Consider the following 16,744-nt stretch of genomic DNA (forward strand, 5'->3'; position numbering starts at 1 on the left):
AGTCTCCCTGCACCTGAAGCCTCAGGAGTGGGGGAGCAGGGTCTCCTTCAGCAGGGGGTGGCAAAGCAGAGGTCAGAACCCAGGAGTCTCTGCCAAACCCCCTGGGTTTCTTGCCCTTCTCTCTCTTGCCCGCCCTGCTCCACCCAGACCCGCAGCCATGTGCCCAGAGTCGGCTCCTTTGCCCACGTCCGCCCAGGGCTAAAGGTGGCTGCAGGGGAACTCAAACGCAGGGAAGAAAAGCCGTTGGGGAAATTGCCTTCGTTGTTCGTCTAAGCCATATTTTGAGGCTGTTTGAGGGTTGAAGGAAGCTCAGGATGAGCTGAGCATCTGGAGGACTGCTGTTCTTCCTGACCGCCCTGTTTCCTTGCTCATGGCTTGGGCCTTCCCCCCGACGTCCAGGTGGCCTTGCCAACTCCAAGCCTGCCGTGTCGCAGAACGCGAGACCCAGCAGCCGACCGGGAGGAGACGGCTGGAGCCAGTGGCAACGTTCTCTTCCGATATGTGAACGTTCCTACTGTAACATATAGGTGACTTTTAAAACGAGCGCTGTGTGTGGAAGCTTTTCTTGCAGGTGTTTCTGTATCCGCTGTAGTTAAACACGTTTTTTAAGAGCAACATTGTACACAAATACTCTCACACGAAACCCAGCTTCTATTACTGGGAAGAAGGATGTCAAACTTCATTAAGTTAAAGATTAGTAGTCTTTTGACAGAATAATACAGGATAAGTGACTTCGCCTTTGAGTCACAGAGACCTGTGATCAGTCTCAGTTCTGTGTCTTTTTTTTTTTTTTTAAGTTTATTTATTTATTTTAAGAGAGAGAGTGCGAGTTGGGGAGGGGCAGGGAGATGAGAGACAGAATCCCAAGCAGGCTCCGCACTGTCCGTGCAGAGCCCGACACGGGACTCAAACCCAGGAACCGTGAGATCACGACCTGAGCTGAAAGCAAGAGTCAGATGCTTAACCGACTGAGCCACCCAGGTGCCACCCCACCCCCCCCCACCCCGTTCTGCGTCTTACTAGCCTTGTAACCTTGCATGGCCTCAGTTTTCATGTTGCTTAAATGGGAACGGGGGTCATGTCTAACTCATCCGGCTGCTCTGGGGAGAGTAAAGGGCGGCCCGTGCCGAGCAGTTTCTGCACTGCCTGGTACACATGGCTGGTGCTCAGTGAGTGACGGTCGCCGTCGGCTGTAATCACGTGTGTGGTGCTTTGCTGAACACGGGATATGAGAAGAAAGGAACAGCTGGACGTTACTCGCTCAGATGCCCTTCTCGGTTCCCCGTCATCCCTTTGTGGATACTGTGCTGGAAAACTGCAGTTGTGACCTGTCCACAACGTGTGCTTTAATTTGGAGGCTGAGAACACAAGCCTGATACTTAGAACGCCAGGGCTCCAGCCACACTTCACCCCGAGGTGTCCCTCAGCACGTGGTCTGTCCCGTCTCTGACTCCGTGTTGTGACCTTTAAAATGGGCGTGATGCTGTCCCCTGTGGTCACGCCTGGGAGAATTAGGTGAGCCAGTGCACGCAGCTCTGGGAATGGGAAGAGCTCTGGGAAAAGCCTGGTACACCGTCTTTTCTCGGTGACGGTTTTGGATTTTGAAAGGGGCGTCCACCCTGATAAATGGAATTCTAAGCAAAGATTGCAAGTACTTAGAAATAAAGCCGGTAGAGATTGTGTGTGGAATTTAGTTGTTGGTTCAAGCGTGGACAGCAGAAAATCTGCACACAAAATGACTAAAAGTGTTAAGGGAAGAAAGCGCTAAATGGGAGATGTTTCAAAATGTTTTTTTATCAAGGGAGATTTCAGATACTCCCTGAAGCAGACAGGATGGATGACGAAGCCGCAGGTACACGTGTGCCCATCCTCAACTCTTACCGGCCCGCGGCCCGTCCTGCTTCGTCTGATGCTCCCCTCTTCTCCATGTGGTTTTGAAGCAAATCCCAGGTGTCCTATTTGATTGGTAAATTTTCAGTGTATTTCTCTAAAAGAGAAGGATTTTAAAAACAGGGAAGTGAATCATAATGCTTCAGATATTAAATACCTCCTGCGTTCCTTTCCTCTCTCAGCCTGCAGTTCACGTCTCGTTTTAAACTATGTTTTATGTTAGAGACAGTGGACGCTTCTCATATAATGTAGCAGTGTAGTCAAGCCACAGCCGGTGGGCATAAAAACTCTTCCTTCCGTGGTGGGCCGGCCATCAGTCAGCTGGAAGGTGACGGGCTTTGTGAGAGCAGACCGGCTCCTGTGAAGCGTGCTAGGTTGTGCATCCTCGGACCTTAGTGCTCGCGCTGCCCCCTCTGGGCGCACGTGCTGACTCTAGGAGAAACACGCACAGACGGCCGGTGTGCTCCTCTTTCTTTGTTGGTTCACTCGGTTGTGTAGGTACAATCTTGTGACAGGTCTGATACCTTTTTGACCCAACTCGTACGTCAGGACTTCTCAGATCTTGAAGCTCTTTCTGTTGGATTTCCAACCCCCCACGAACTCCCCCCCCCCACCTTTTCCTTTTCCAACATTTATTCTCTACTAGAGATACAAAAATGAACAGGGCATAGATCCTGACCTCACGGGGCTCAGTTGAAGTCTAGTGGGGGGTCACAGATAAATACTTGTTATGTTCAATGGAAAGTGCTAACAGGTATCTGTAAAATACTAAGAAAGGTGTTCAGGAAGGCTTCACGGAGGAGGTGACATTTAAATGGAACCTGGAAGGACGAGCAGAGATTCTTCTGGTGGCATGGGGTTGGGGTGAAGCGAGCTGCTCTAGGCAGAGCAAGGGCAGTCACGAAGGCACAGAGCTGTGAAGATGGGGTGTCCCTCACCTGCCCAAGGCTGTGATGGTTCAGTCCCCAAAATACTCCCTGTTTTCAACCCTTGCGTTTGTCACTCACCTGGTCCCACAGAGACCTTTCCAGTGACCTGTTCCTTCTCCCGAGACTCTTCCTCACCCCCTCCATGTCGTTCAGTGATACCAAGACTAAGAGATCGACACTAGTTTAGATCTTTATGGGGCAATAAAATTTCCATTTTACTCCGATTTCCTTGTCAAACTTGACACCGGAATGGCCTTTCTCCTTTTAAAAGTGAGGGACGTTCTCTTTGGACACACACATAAGTGATTCTTTTAAAGTTACCGCTAGATGTGGAAACATTCACAATTCAAAGCGTACAAGTGCTCACACCCCTGCAAATTTGAAAATACAAGAGCCATAATAGAATTGTTGAAATATAATAAGCTGTCTTTGGCAATGACACCTCCCCACCACGTGAGGGTGCGTTAAGAAGGCAGCTCTCTGCGCCGTGGGAAGAGGGCTCTCACCAGACCACGTGTGCTGGTACCTTGATCCAGGACTTCCCAGCCCCCAATACTGTGAGACCGTGTTGTCGTTTAAGCCACGCAGCCTGTGGTATTTTGTTATAGCAGCTTAAATTAGGACACATTGTATTAGTTTCTTACTGCTGTTGTAACAATTTACCATAAACCCGGTGACTTAAAGCAACAAGAATGTATTATCTTATGGTTTTGTGGTCTGAGGTCCAAGACGGGACTTTGTAGGTTGAAATCAAGGTTGGGCAGGGAAGCGTTCTTTCTTGGAGAGACTTAAGGGAGAATCTGTCTCCTTACCTTTCCCAGCTTGTAGAGGCCAACTGCATCCTCAGCTCCCTCCTCCGTCTCCAGAGCAACTAGTCCTCCTCCCACTGCATCACTCTGCCCTCCCTCCTGCCCTTCCTCTTCGACATTTAAGGACCCTCGTGATTATATGGGGCCTTCCTACCGGGTGAGCCAGGATAATCTCCCTATTTTAAGGTCAACTGATGAGAACCTGAATTCCATGTGCTATGTTAATTCTCCTCTGCCTTCTAACAGAACGTATTCACAGGACTTGGAAGCCTTTGCAGGGGGAGGGTGGCATTTTTGTACCTGCAGCAGCAAACACAGTTCTTTAGGGCTTATCCGGTACCCACTGTTTTGTCAACATTCAGTAACAGTTTTTGAGGCTCTGCTTTGCTCCGGGAACTGTGCCTGATAAGCACAGGAAAGGGAAAGGGACCCATCACCCTCTAGGGGCTTGCCATCTACTGAAGGGAAATTGGTCTGAAATTAGTCACTGTGGTCATGAAGGGAGGTCATGAAGGAAGGGGTGAGGTCGAGGTGCCACATTTTGTGGGTGAGTGGGATCTGACTGTGCCCGGGGGTGTGGAGCAGATACAGGGAGGGAAAGAGGAGAAGTCTGTGCAGGAGGGAAGGTGGGTAGGGCATTCCAGGGAAAAGGAGAACCATATGGGTGTGCGTGTTGGGCATCTCTGGGACTTGGAGCCTGGCGCCTACTGGGAGTGTGGCAGGGACTGAGGCCACACGGGACTTGTGGAGCTGGACTGTGAAGGGCCTTGAGTGCTTTATGGGAGTTTGGACTTGACTCCATTGTTTAGGCCTGGAGGTTACTTGTTGGCTGCCCTTTGGCAAATCAGCCTTGGAACTGCTGCTTTTGGCTGCAGTGTACTTAAATGTTTGTTTATTTTTGAGAGGGAGGGAAGGGGAGAGAGAGAGAAGGAGCAAGGGTTGGGGCAGAGAGACAAGGAGAGAGAATCCCAAGCAGGCTCCAAGCTGTCGGCAAAGAGCCTGACGCGGGGCTCAATCTCATGAACCGTGAAATCGTGACCTGAGCCACAGTCAAGAGCCGGCTTCCTGACTGAGCCACACGGGTGCCCCTGGCTGCAGTGTGTTTTAAATCCAGAAGTCACCACCGCCAGATGTCCTGTAGCATCCGCCGTTCACCTCGCCTCTCGTGGGCAGTGGCTGGGCAAGGGGACAGAAACCGTTGCAAGTTTGAAAACAGGACGGTAACGTGATCAGTTCTTAACGTGTGGTGCAGTAAACACTTCGTTTGTACTTCTCTTGAGTATTTTCCCCAACAGTCTTAAAAGGCATATTTTGTAAGGCAGCTTAGGTGGAAAATAGGAATAAGAGTGTGAGGAAGGGAGCTGTGTTGTACAGGAAAATAGGTCGGACGTGGACTCCGGTGGTCCTACGTTTGACTGTAAGCCTTGCCAGGCGCTGACGTGCTAAGTGGGTAACGGTGGGTGAGTCCCTTAGCTTCCGTGAGGTTCACTTTGCCACACTGGTTCCCGTCGGAGAGCAGCGCCACAAGTGCCCACAGCAGGACAGCAGGGAAGAGAACGAGGTGGTGTGAGTGAAAATACCTAACAGGGCAGGGCTAGCGGACAGACTCTCAACCCTGGTTCGTTACCCGGCAAATAAGCGAACGCCATGGCCTCGCTTCATTTTCGGTGTGATTCCTGCTCTTCACGTGCCTGAAGGTCCTTTTCCGAACCAGATTTATTACTTACCTAGACCCTGTGGGAAACCGAACCGATCCCCTGTTGACCTGTCTCCAGACAAACGCTGAATGTTTTCTTTGTGATAAATACTACCTTTGTATTTAGACATACGCTCGTTCCACAGATACTCGTCGACCACCCCCGTGCCCCATGTGGCGCTGAGACCTGCGTGGGGGCTGCACCGCCCCCGCCCGTGCTGTTCACCGACAGGGAAGCAGAGGCCGTGGCCGTGAGTGACTTGGTGCCACGTGGGTGGCATGCAGAAGTGCTTTTAGGTTGAGAGCAAAGCGAGAAACAGGCTGAGTTGGCCTTGGCAGAAGAACTGTCATGGAAAAGATGAAAGTTCAGCGGACCCTTCAAGGCCGGGGTTGTGTGTGTCTGGAAGAGGTAGCAGGGGCATTAGGAAAACGAGTGAGCGCTGGTCAAAGGACAAAGCAGGCCACCAGCCTGGTTAATCAGTCTCTCCTTCTGGAAACACTTTTGTCCCTGTCGACCATGATCCTAGACTTCTTCCCACCTCTTTTTACTTCATTCTACTTAGTTTTTAATCCCTAGCTCCACACGCAGTACCTGGGCACACGGTAGGTGCTTTAGGGTAGGGTTTGCTTATGCTAGTTCCCAGCCGTCACAGAGGCAGTCCTTTGTACCTGGTGTCCTTTCGGTTCATCCGTGGAAGTAGGCCATCGGGAAGATGGAGGTTTGCCGTGTGGGAATCTGCCGTTGCCTCTGAAGCTTTTAAATCTGCTGCTCTGCAGGGTCCCACCTGTCAACCTGGTATCTCCAGCCTTAGACTCCGTCCCCAGAACACTTGGAAGATGCAGTTTTTGTCTGTAGTTTTAGAAGACACATAAGGAAAGGAATTGGCCTTTGTTGAGCATGTGTTGTGTCAATGTTAGACGTGCATGATCTTACTTAATCTGGAAGTTCCTTAGAGGTCATCTCTTCATAACATCCTAGATCTATCACAACACTTACAGGTTCAGGGGCGACTTTGGGAAAGTTAACCAACAAGTCAATGACAACAGATGACCCTTGACCAACCTGGGTTTGGGTTGCCTGGGTTCACTTATGTGCAGATTGTTTTCCTGGATAAATGCAGTATAGTCCTGTAAGTGGGTTTTCTCTTTCTTATGGTTTTCTTTAATTTTTTTTTAATCTTTATTTTTGAGAGAGAGACAGAGTGTGAGCAGGGGAGGGGCAGAGAGAGAGGGAGACACAGAATCCGAAGCAGGCTCCAGGCTCTGAGCTGTCAGCACACAGCCCGACACAGGGCCCGAACCCAGGAACCATGAGATCATGACCCGAGCCAAAGTCGGACGCTCAACTGACTGAGCCACCCAGGCGCCCCATCTTTCTTATGATTTTCTTAGTAACATTTTCTTTCCTCTAGCTTGGTTTTTTGTATGAATTTAGTATATGATATAACATACAAAATACGTGTGAACTGACCATTTATGTTATTGGTAAGGCTTCTTGCCAACAGTAAGCTACTAGTAGTTAAGTTTTTGGGGAGTCCAAAGTTATATATAGATTTTCTGTGTGGGGGTTGGCGCCCCTCACCCCGCATTGTTCAAGGCTCAGCTACATATGAGAATCCAAACCGAAGTCGTCCCGTTTGTGGCTTCAAAATTTTTCTATAACCTGCATTCCATCCTCTATTAATTTAAATTACACGTGAGTGTAACATATCCATATCACTCACTCTCTCTCTCTCTCTCTCTCCCCCCCCCCCCCCATGTTAACAGTTTGCTTTCTTTTCATTCTAGATTTCACACATTGGCAAACTGAGAGATTTTCTCCTGGAACACAGGAAAGATTACATTAATGCTTATAGGTAAGTGCATACTTCTTACCATGGTGACTGAATTCTTTTCCATACCTGTATTCCTTTTGAGGCGTTTGCCCTTACTTTTTACTTACTCACCCAGAGTCGCCGTGGGGAAGATCGGTTCGGCCGTGGTGTCGGTGGCAGAAAGGACCGCCTGTCCCCAAGATAGGCTCTTCTCTACCCTCCAAGTCCCAGTGCCCCCCACGGCACGATCTTCAGGATCGATGCTGCCACACGTTTGCATCTGTGTTGGTGCCACACACGTTGTGAAACACTTAGACACACACGAGACCCACTCTCTCAGCACGGACTTACTGAACCCACGATGGAACGCTGCCGGTCACGTAAACATGTCATGTCGGTGCGTTTCTTGCATCTAGAGAGGGTTTGGTTAGCTTGCTTTTTTAAAAGAGAGAAAGCATTTTGATTGAGCCTTCCAAAATGGTTTCTGGAATGGACTCCGGCTCTCAACAGATACAGGAGCGTTGCAGGGCAGACACCTTGTCTCCTGTGCTTCCTGACCTCCATTCATACCTGGCGGTGGGGTGGACTGTCCGCCATGGGACTCCGCTTCAGGCCTACTGTGTGAATTCACGAGAAAGTTGGATGGGATGTGCGAAATGACATCATAAGTAATTTTATACCTTTAAATGTGCTTTGTTCGTATGGTTTTGGAATGTCGTATAATTCTCACTCTTAGTGCATAGTACCAAGAAGAGCTTCTTTTTAAGCTCTCAGTTAAAGTAACAGCTCAACACTAGATGGCAGTGCAAATCTCATTTCCCGAGGTGTGTGTGTGTGTCTCCAGTACTGATTTGATAGTTCACAAGGGTGGAAGCTGCAGCCATTTTGGGAAACTCAACCAAACTGGCATAAACCTCTCTGTCTAGCTGCTCCCTTTGTAGCTGACCCCTTAGGTCACATAAGTGGCTATAGAGGCCTTGCCTGGAAATCCATTGTTAACTTCCCTCTGCCTTGAAAAGGCATCCAACAAGGCAGATGTTTTAAATGTCGGTTTAGTTCAAGCCACCCCACTCCCTTATTAGCACTGTGAACCTGAGAAAGTCATTTAATCTGTAAAACCCTGTCTTTCTCCAAACCGGGACTTAGCGAACTACCGCCCGTAGGCCAAGCCCACCCGGCTGCCTGTTCTTGTACAGCTTGTGAGCTAAGAATAGTTTTCGCATTTTTAAACAGCTTGGAGAAAAGACTAAGATCTCACCACATATGAAAACGATACGAGATTCACATTTCAGTGTCCACAAATAGAGTTTATTGGAATACCACCAAACCCATTCATTTACACATTATCTTTGGCTGCTTCCGCGCCACAACAGCAGAAGTGAAGGGCTGCGGCAGACCGTGCAACTTGCAAAGCCTAATGTATTTACTCTCCGGCCCTTTTCAAAGCGTTTGCAGAGCCCTGCTCTAAACAGAGGGGTTGATGATTCCTCACCAGCTAGTCGAGAGAGTCCTACAAGACAGTATAATTGAAATGCAGTGCATTTCCATGCATTTATGAGATGATTGTAAAGGGTGCTGCTCTACAACTTGGCAATCGTTTTCACCTTTTCTTAAAAAAACGTGTTTATTTATTTTTGACAGAGCGCGTGCGCGAGCGTGAGTCGGGGAGGGGTAGGGAGAGCCGAGGGGACAGAGGATCTGAAGTGGGCTCTGTGCTGACAGCGGTGAGCCTGATGCAGGGCCCAAATTCAGGAACCGCGAGATCACGACCTGAGCCAAAGTCAGACGCTCAACCGACTGAGCCCCCCAGACGCCCCTCAACTTCTGATGATAAAAGTGATGTTAAAGGCATTTATTTCTGCTCAGCTCCCACACAGTGTGCATCCATGTTCCCACACGGCTCCGAGCCCTCTCCCTTTGTCGCCCAGTAGAGCCAGCTGCTGGCCCACGGCTTCCTCCTTCCCAGCTGCTCTGCGGCAGATGCACAGATGGACATCCCAGATCTCTGGGGGCCGGTCCCGCTCTGCCACTTACCGGTTGTGTGGCTTGAGTGTCGGAGCTCTGGCCCCTGAGGCTTCTTGGTCCCGACTCATCCATCTCCCCTTTGTGGAAACTCAGTCTTTTACTCATTTTCCCCGCTGCAGCTGCTCTCTGCCACCACGTGCATCCTGAGCTCCAGTCCTACCCGTTTGCGTCCCTTCGAAAGAACGTGGGCTCAGGGGGTCAGGCACACCCAAGTTCAGTCCCACGGACGCCCAGTGTTAATCGTGTGAGTGTCTAGAGCTCGCTTCACGTCTTTGTGCTTATTTTCTTTTTTGTAAAATGTGGATAATGTTCTCGTGAGGATTACGTGAGATGCGCAAGCTCCTGGCACATAGAAGTCCCCTGGGGAACGGCAATAGGATTGGAACCCCGTGGGACCTATAATGAACTTGTGGGGGGGGGTGGTCAGTTAATAAAAAACACGCGTCTCCTTCCTGCCCGACAGCGGCGGGAGGGAAGGAGAGAGAGATGGCATGCAGGAGTCAGGTGAACGTGATGAGATGGACGAGTTACCAGCTTTATCACCGGTAAAAATCCAGGGGGGCGGGCAGAGCTTAGGTCTGAGGGCGGGCGGCCTTGTTGAAGGCTCCTGAATTAGACTCGCTCAGCCATGACCGCCACTGAACGGTCACAGGCGCTAGAGCACAGAGAGCGGGGCAGGCCCCTTTATAGCACAGGAGAGAGAGGAAGACAGCAGGACATCTGTTCTTTGTAAGCAAGCAGATCCCGGAGAGGAGAGAGAGAACAGAGCCGTGGCTAGATGCGTGTGCGTGTTCGTGCCCGTGCCCGTGCCCGTGCCCAGTGAAGTGCCCTCCCGCATGAGGGCAACAAAACTATACCACTTGGGGGGAAAACTTCCTTGGTTTCTTTTGTTCTTAATAGAACCTAGGACTAGGGGGTAGGCATCCCCTCAGTGACATGCGTTCTCTCCCGATTGAGAAGGGCCACCCTTGTCGTCCCCCAGCAGGTCCCCCCTCCTGACGGTGTAGACCGTCCACGGCCTGCCTTTGACCACTTCTGCCTCCCAGTGTGCTGGCCTTGGCCAGGAACATTTTAGATGAAGTATGATCATGGAATTGAAAGAAAAATTGCCTTCAGACCCATAAAGCTATGTTAGTTTGACATAATTAGGAAGCTGTAATTTTTTCCATAATGTAGAGCTCAGACTTTATTGACCCATTTAATTTTTTTTTTTTTTTTTTTTTTTGGAATGACATTTTACTAGAGCAGAGCAGCACGCAATGAGGTGGCCTCTGGCTGGATCTCTTGAATGATTTTAATTAAAAATAATGTTTCCACTTCTGGTAGATGTACCTTTTCTGCAATGTCTTGGCAACAAAACAATACCACTTGGGGGGAAAACTTCCTTGGTTTCTGTTGTTACTAATAGAATAACCATACTGTCAATTTCCAACTCCTAAAGGTTAACGGGTAATGTTCCTAAAGGAACATCACCTTTTAATTGAGTAATCAGTCTTATCAAATTAACCTTTAGACCTTTTCAGTTTCCCTGAGCCGAGTTTCCATTAAATCAAAATAGAGTAGGAGGATGTTAATCTAATGTTCTTGGAATTAGTCATTTATAGATCCGCTCCACCCACGGGGTGCGTGTTCACTTGGAGGTATCTTTCTTGTTTATTTGTCCCTGACCCCTTTTCGCCTCCGTTTCTGATGAGAGTGTTTCTAGTTTCTATTGGGGAGGAGCACAAGACCAGAGGCCCCCCCGCTCCTGTTTTCCCTTCCCTGCTCTGCCTGAGGGGCTGGGGGGATGGAGTGCACCTTCCGTAGGGCACATTCTGTTAGCATTACCTGGTGTGACCTTGGTTAAACCAAACTAGGTAAGAAAATGAGATGCCAGGGAGGTCCAGGTTCCGCCGAGAGTAGGACCATCTGTTTTCCAAGAACCGAGGGGTTTCCTTCTGTCCTTCCAACTCTACCCCAGAAAGTGAGGGGCTGGAGTCAGGGGGTGGGAAGGTGCCTCACGCAGGGAGGAGAGAGGAGACTCACCCGACGCCCGGGACTGAGAGGCCCAGGCTCACTACTCCCTTCTCTCCCATCATCTAGGATGGATGCAGTCACTGCCTTTGCCCCTGAAGCTTTCCAGGGAAGGCTCTGGAAGGGCTCTGCAGGGGGCCTCCTGAGGAGCACAGATGCAGCTGTATATCAAGCCCGTTCTGCCATCAGCCTCACGCACCGAGTCGGGTCGTTCGAAAAGCATTTGATTGTGATGCGCCGATCTATCCGCCTGCCAGATCCTGAGCATTGCTCGTGATGACGCGGATACGGCAGTGAACAGGCAAAAAGTCCTTGCCTTTGGGGAACTTAGATTTTTGTGGGGGAAGACAGATGAATAAAATTAAAAAGTAAACGATACAGAGTGTTAGAGCAGGATAAGTGCTTTTAGGAGGAGGGGGAGGGGAAAGTGGCTAGAAAACGTCAGAAAGGGTACAGTCTTATTAGGGTAGGTCAAGGCAGGCCTTATTAAGAGGGGGACGTTCATGGGGCGCCTGGGTGGCGCAGTCGGTTAAGCGTCCGACTTCAGCCAGGTCACGATCTCGCGGTCCGTGAGTTCGAGCCCCGCGTCAGGCTCTGGGCTGATGGCTCAGAGCCTGGAGCCTGTTTCCGATTCTGTGTCTCCCTCTCTCTCTGCCCCTCCCCCGTTCGTGCTCTGTCTCTCTCTGTCCCAAAAATAAAATAAACGTTGAAAAAAAAAAATTTAAAAAAAAAAATAAATAAATAAAAAAAAGAGGGGGACGTTCAGTAAACACCTAAAAGAAGGGAGCAGTTTATGTAAATATCTGGGGAAAGGACATTCCAGAAGAGGGCAGCCAGCAAGTATAAAGGTCCCGGTGGAGGAGCATGTCTGGAACGTTGCGGGAGCAGCAAGGGGGCTGGTGTGACGGGGCAGGAGGGTCGGGGTCTAGGTGAGGATGAGCTCAGAGAGGCAGCAGGAGCCATATCTTCCAGGCCCTCTTAAGGATCTGGTAGCTTTTGCACGGACCTTGGCTTCTATTCCAAGTGGGGGGGAGGCCACCGGAAGGTCTTGTAAGGACGAGTGATAGGACATGACTCACTTTGTGACAGCATCAGTATGGCTGCTGTGTTAGGAGAGGCCAGAACAGCAGACCTGCAAGGAGGCTCCAGTTAAATCCAGGCGAGGGATGCCATGGCATCGTGGACCAGAGACAGAGCAGTGGGTGTGATGACAAGAGGTCAGATTCTGGAAATATTCTGAAGGTCGAGTCAAGGAGCGGGTTTGAGAAGAGCAGGCAAGGGCTCGAGGTGGGGCACATTCGTGACACAAATTCAACATCTGATTGGACGGTTAGATATTCGTGCCTCAAGTTCTCGGAGAGGTTCGGGCTGAGATGGAAGTTTGGGACTTGTGGGCATAAAGCTGGTATTTGCACTGCTGAAGCCACAAGACCAGACCAACTCACCCAGCGGGCAGTGTGGAGAGATTTCAGGGACTGGGCCATGAAATGTCCATCTTTAAGTGTTCAGGGGGCTAAGAGGTGTCCACAGAAAGCCTGAAAACGAGCAGTGGGTGAGGTAGCAGGAAATCAGGAGGGTGGTGTCGTGGAGGCCAGAGGAAGAACACTTGAGTCAGGGAGGGGAAGCCCCCGGTTCCTCCCAGTGTGTGCAGTGTAACTGGGTAAGGGCTGAGCCCCTGTGGGGGCCGCTGGTGCCCTGGGAGCGAGGAGAGTAAAGTCTCCTTGGATTGGGGTCAAGAAACAGTGGTCCAGATGCTGGGGACCTGGGTGCAAACTTACTGGAGAAGTTTCACCTTTAAGGAGAGAGAAATTAGCAGTCATTCTTAGGAGACATGGAATTGAGAGGTTTTGTTTCATTTTATTTGTTTAAAATGGGAGAATAATGCCACATTTGGGGGAAAGATCCAGTAGACGGGGGAAAAATGCTATTGGTAACTAACATAGGTAGCGTTCGCTCTGTGCTGGCCCCGACTAGGCGCTGCGCGCACATGGTCGATGGTGCAGGGGCGAGAAGGAGCATTGCGGGGGCTGCCCTGGTGTCAGGTGGGGCAGAGCTGGTAGGTGGACATCCACCCTGGACGCGGAGTGAAGGTAGTGTCTGCGGGCCCAGCGGAGGAGGCCGGGAAGAGTTGGGGGAGCCTGGGGGCATTCTCCAAAACCGGGAAGCAGTTATCGCTCACCCTGAGGACCTGAGGACGGCTTGAGGAGCACTGGCGGTGGGGGGGGGGGGGGAGGAGGGGGGGGCGGCGGAGAAGGAGCGAGGGAAGGCACGTGGAGCACACCTGCCCGGCACCGTTCGGGAACCACCTGATGGAGCCAGTCTTGTGATGTCTGTCTGTCTGATTTCCACTTGTTCCTAAACTCAGCTAAACAGTGTGCAGTTAACTGTTGGTCTTACCACCGGCCACCGCTGCCCTCGGTCTCGTTCCCACTCCCCGGCCTTCTTCCTGGAGCCAGACTTTGCTGAGTGGCCCTCTGGAGGTTAGGATTAAAATGGTCAGATCAATTCGACAAGACCCGGGCAAGCAGGTGGTTTTTGAGTGCCCGTCACGGGAAAGCGGCCTGTTCCCACAGTGTCTAGATGGCACCATGTCTTCTGCCCTTTCAGTTGGTCGGCCGTGGCTTGTGGCCTCCGGCCTGCCGCAGTCTGTGGCCACGATACTGAATGTCACAGTGACTTTTCCCTTTTCCTTAAAACAAGAGCATAGAACTTCAGAAAGCCGTCCTTTGTTACTTAAAATGTCCTTTAGTTTCCTCAGATTTTATCATCAAATGATTCTAAAAGCCCATTTGCCCTGGTTCCTTTTTTCAAAACAAAGTGTCAGTCATGGAACATTTGGTCTCCAGATCAGTACTTCTGTCCTTTTCAACTGCATTATAAGGACGAGCCTTAATGGCGGTTTCTTTCTTCCTTACTTCCAGCTCTTTCACTCCTCTGTGTTTTCTACTAATGTCTGCTGCTCACCCAGGCCCCAGATCCCCGGAGCTGATGAGGCTGTGCCTCCAACATCTCTTCCGTCCCTGACAGCTTTATGTCTCAGATCCGTCACCTCTTCCCAGTCCCTGCCATCACCCACGCCCTGCCCAGTGCCCCTTTCTTAAATTTCAGCCCAGCAGAAATGTACTAGCACCTGCCTCTTACACAGCGTAGGGAGACGGAGATGAATAAGGCAGGATTCTCTGTCTAGTTTCGATAACCCGTTGACTGATCTTCCCCCTCTATTCCATCTAATGAGATACTGCCGCATTGATCTTCACGAGGCTGAGCCCTTCGATGGGCTACAGAATGCAGCTCCTTCCGCTGTCACTGGAGACCCACCGAGAGCTCGTAGCTCTACCTGTTCTGTGCTCTGGCCAAATCGAACCGCTGACTGTTCTCCAGATAGGCTCGCTCTCTCCTGATTCCATCCCGTTACTTAGTAAGAGTGTCCACTCTGGTCTCCCCATGGCCACATCCTGCCTTTCAAGATTTGGTTCATAGATTGCCTTCCTCCCCGTCAACTAGTGGGAAAAAAAGCGTCCTGTCTTCTGAACTCTTCCCTTTTGTGACACGAGAGACCCCCTGGGTGGTGGTTAAGAGCCAGGATGCCTTGGTTCAAATTCCAGCTCTGCTAATTACTAGTTGTGTGACTTTGGCAAGTTACTTAACCCCTCTGTGCCTCAGTTGCTTCGTGTGTAAAATGAAAAGTGTAATAGTTCCCACCTCGTAGAGTTTTGAGAAATAAATGGGGAAACATATGCGAAGCACTTAACACAATGAGTTGTATTCATGCGCAGAAGGCGTTACATAACCGTTCGCCTTTGTGATGTGCGAGCATATACGTGAGCCTGTGGATGTTGCCCATCATGATGTAGTTTACTGAGAGCAGGGTCTGTGTTCACATCTGAAGCCCAGACATTAACGGGGTAATTCCGTGCCGTCTGTTGGGCATATACTGTGGACAGGGTTCTGTACTTGCCCCTATGTAATATTTATAGAAAAAATAAGACTGTAGCCTTTAACGTTTGTCCGTACCTTTCCAGTAACCTTTGAAACAGAGTAGAAAATCATTTACACTCTTCTCTCTCTTCCTTACCCTCAGGAAGCATTTAACTGCATATTAAAGTAATGGGCAGAGTGCCAGTGGTATTCTGTGATTTTGAACTTGCCCCTTTTTAACATACAGATCAAGCAAATAATTTAAAAAAATACATATATTCTTTTAGATTTCTAAACCTGTAAATAAACTTCCCAGTTCTTCCTCCTTTCCCCCTGAAGTAAATTGACTAGTCCAGACCTATATACCTAACATGGTTTCCTTTCATTGAATCTAATATTTCGGTAAATTGAGGTCTGTAATGAAATTACCCCGCTGTACCTCATAAAGGAAGTAAATAAAATTAAAGTTTGATGAATTTCCATATACCTGTCCTATGAGAATATATATTTTTTGGAATTTATTTGCCAGATAGTTAACCTTTTCAAAATAGTAATAATTTTGTTACTGTGATACTTAATGTGGCACCAGCAAGCCTTCATCACTTTTGATGGACATGTTTCAAATGGCCATTATGTAGTTGGTGCTCTTTTTAAATTATCACAGAGAAATAGGAGTTTGAACTTTCTTCCATGTTGGCTCTGTGTCCTCACCTGTCATGTCCTCAGGTCCGCGTGCCGCCTAAACATCTGTCTCCCCCCCCCCCCCCCCCACCATGCCTGCTGTGCTGGGCGCCCTGGGCTTCGCCGCATCCCTGCACGTCCAGTCAGTCCTCGGCCTGTTCGGTCTTTCTCAGACCTGCTGTGCCTCCTCCCCACCAACGTGGCCTCAGCCCGGGGTCTCTTCATGTCTTCCCATAGCCATGACCAGGCCACCCGGTTCTGCTCTCATCTGCCTCCAGGCCAGACACCACAGAGGGCCCCGCACGAAGTGCAGATTCCTCTGTTTAACATCCTCCTTGGGCACCTGGGTGGCTCAGCCGGTTGAGGATCTAATTCCTGATCTTGGCTCAAGTCGTGATCGCCGGGTCATGGGATTGAGCCCCACGTTGGGCTCTGTGCTGACCATGGAGCCTGCTTAAGATTCTCTCTCTCTCTCTCTCTCTCTCTCTCTCTTTCTCTCTCTGTCTCTGTCTCTCTGCACCCTGTCCCCTGCTTGTGTGCTCACTCTCTCTTTCTCTAGAATAAAAAAAAAAAAAAAACAAAACCACATCCTCCCGTGACTGCACCAGCAGGAGGCCCCAACCTCTGTATCCCAAGGACTCCTCTGCAGCTGACAGCGGATGGAGTATTTGTGTGGTCGTTGTGTTTGGGGGGGAACCTATCGATGCTGGAGAAGTAGCTGTTGCAGGTTCAGCACAGTTTTAAGTGAACGTGTATTTATCGAAACACTGTCCGTGTTCCTTTGAGAAATAGTGTCGACATTGCTCTACATTCACTGTGGAGACACCGACCGTGCGCGTGTCCCTGCAGCGACTTGAGGCCCCGAGAGCCCCATAGCGTGGACGCTCAGTTTGTGGGGACCGCCCGGTGTACTCCTGTGTTCCCTTCCACACTCAGATTAGCCTCGCGTAGACCGTCTGTCGTGTGGTG

General features: G+C 50.1%; 1 protein-coding gene across 2 annotated transcripts in view; it reads left to right on the plus strand.

Moving 5' to 3' along the window:
- The window catches only part of STX18 (syntaxin 18), a 121,777-nt gene that overhangs the window by 63,795 nt on the left and 41,238 nt on the right, over window positions 1-16,744 (plus strand). Inside the window, exon 2 of one of the 2 annotated variants that reach the window (XM_047090782.1) lies at window positions 7,113-7,180. The exons of the other annotated variant lie outside the window; for it this stretch is intronic. Coding sequence (XP_046946738.1) covers window positions 7,113-7,180 — 68 coding nt within the window. The remainder of the gene's footprint in view (window positions 1-7,112; window positions 7,181-16,744) is intronic. 2 annotated transcript variants of the gene reach the window in all.

Source organism: Lynx rufus, unplaced genomic scaffold, assembly GCF_022079265.1.
Source record: "Lynx rufus isolate CCGP_SWC_20201006 ecotype Redwood Valley unplaced genomic scaffold, mLynRuf1.p SCAF_3, whole genome shotgun sequence".
Lineage (NCBI taxonomy): Eukaryota > Metazoa > Chordata > Mammalia > Carnivora > Felidae > Lynx > Lynx rufus.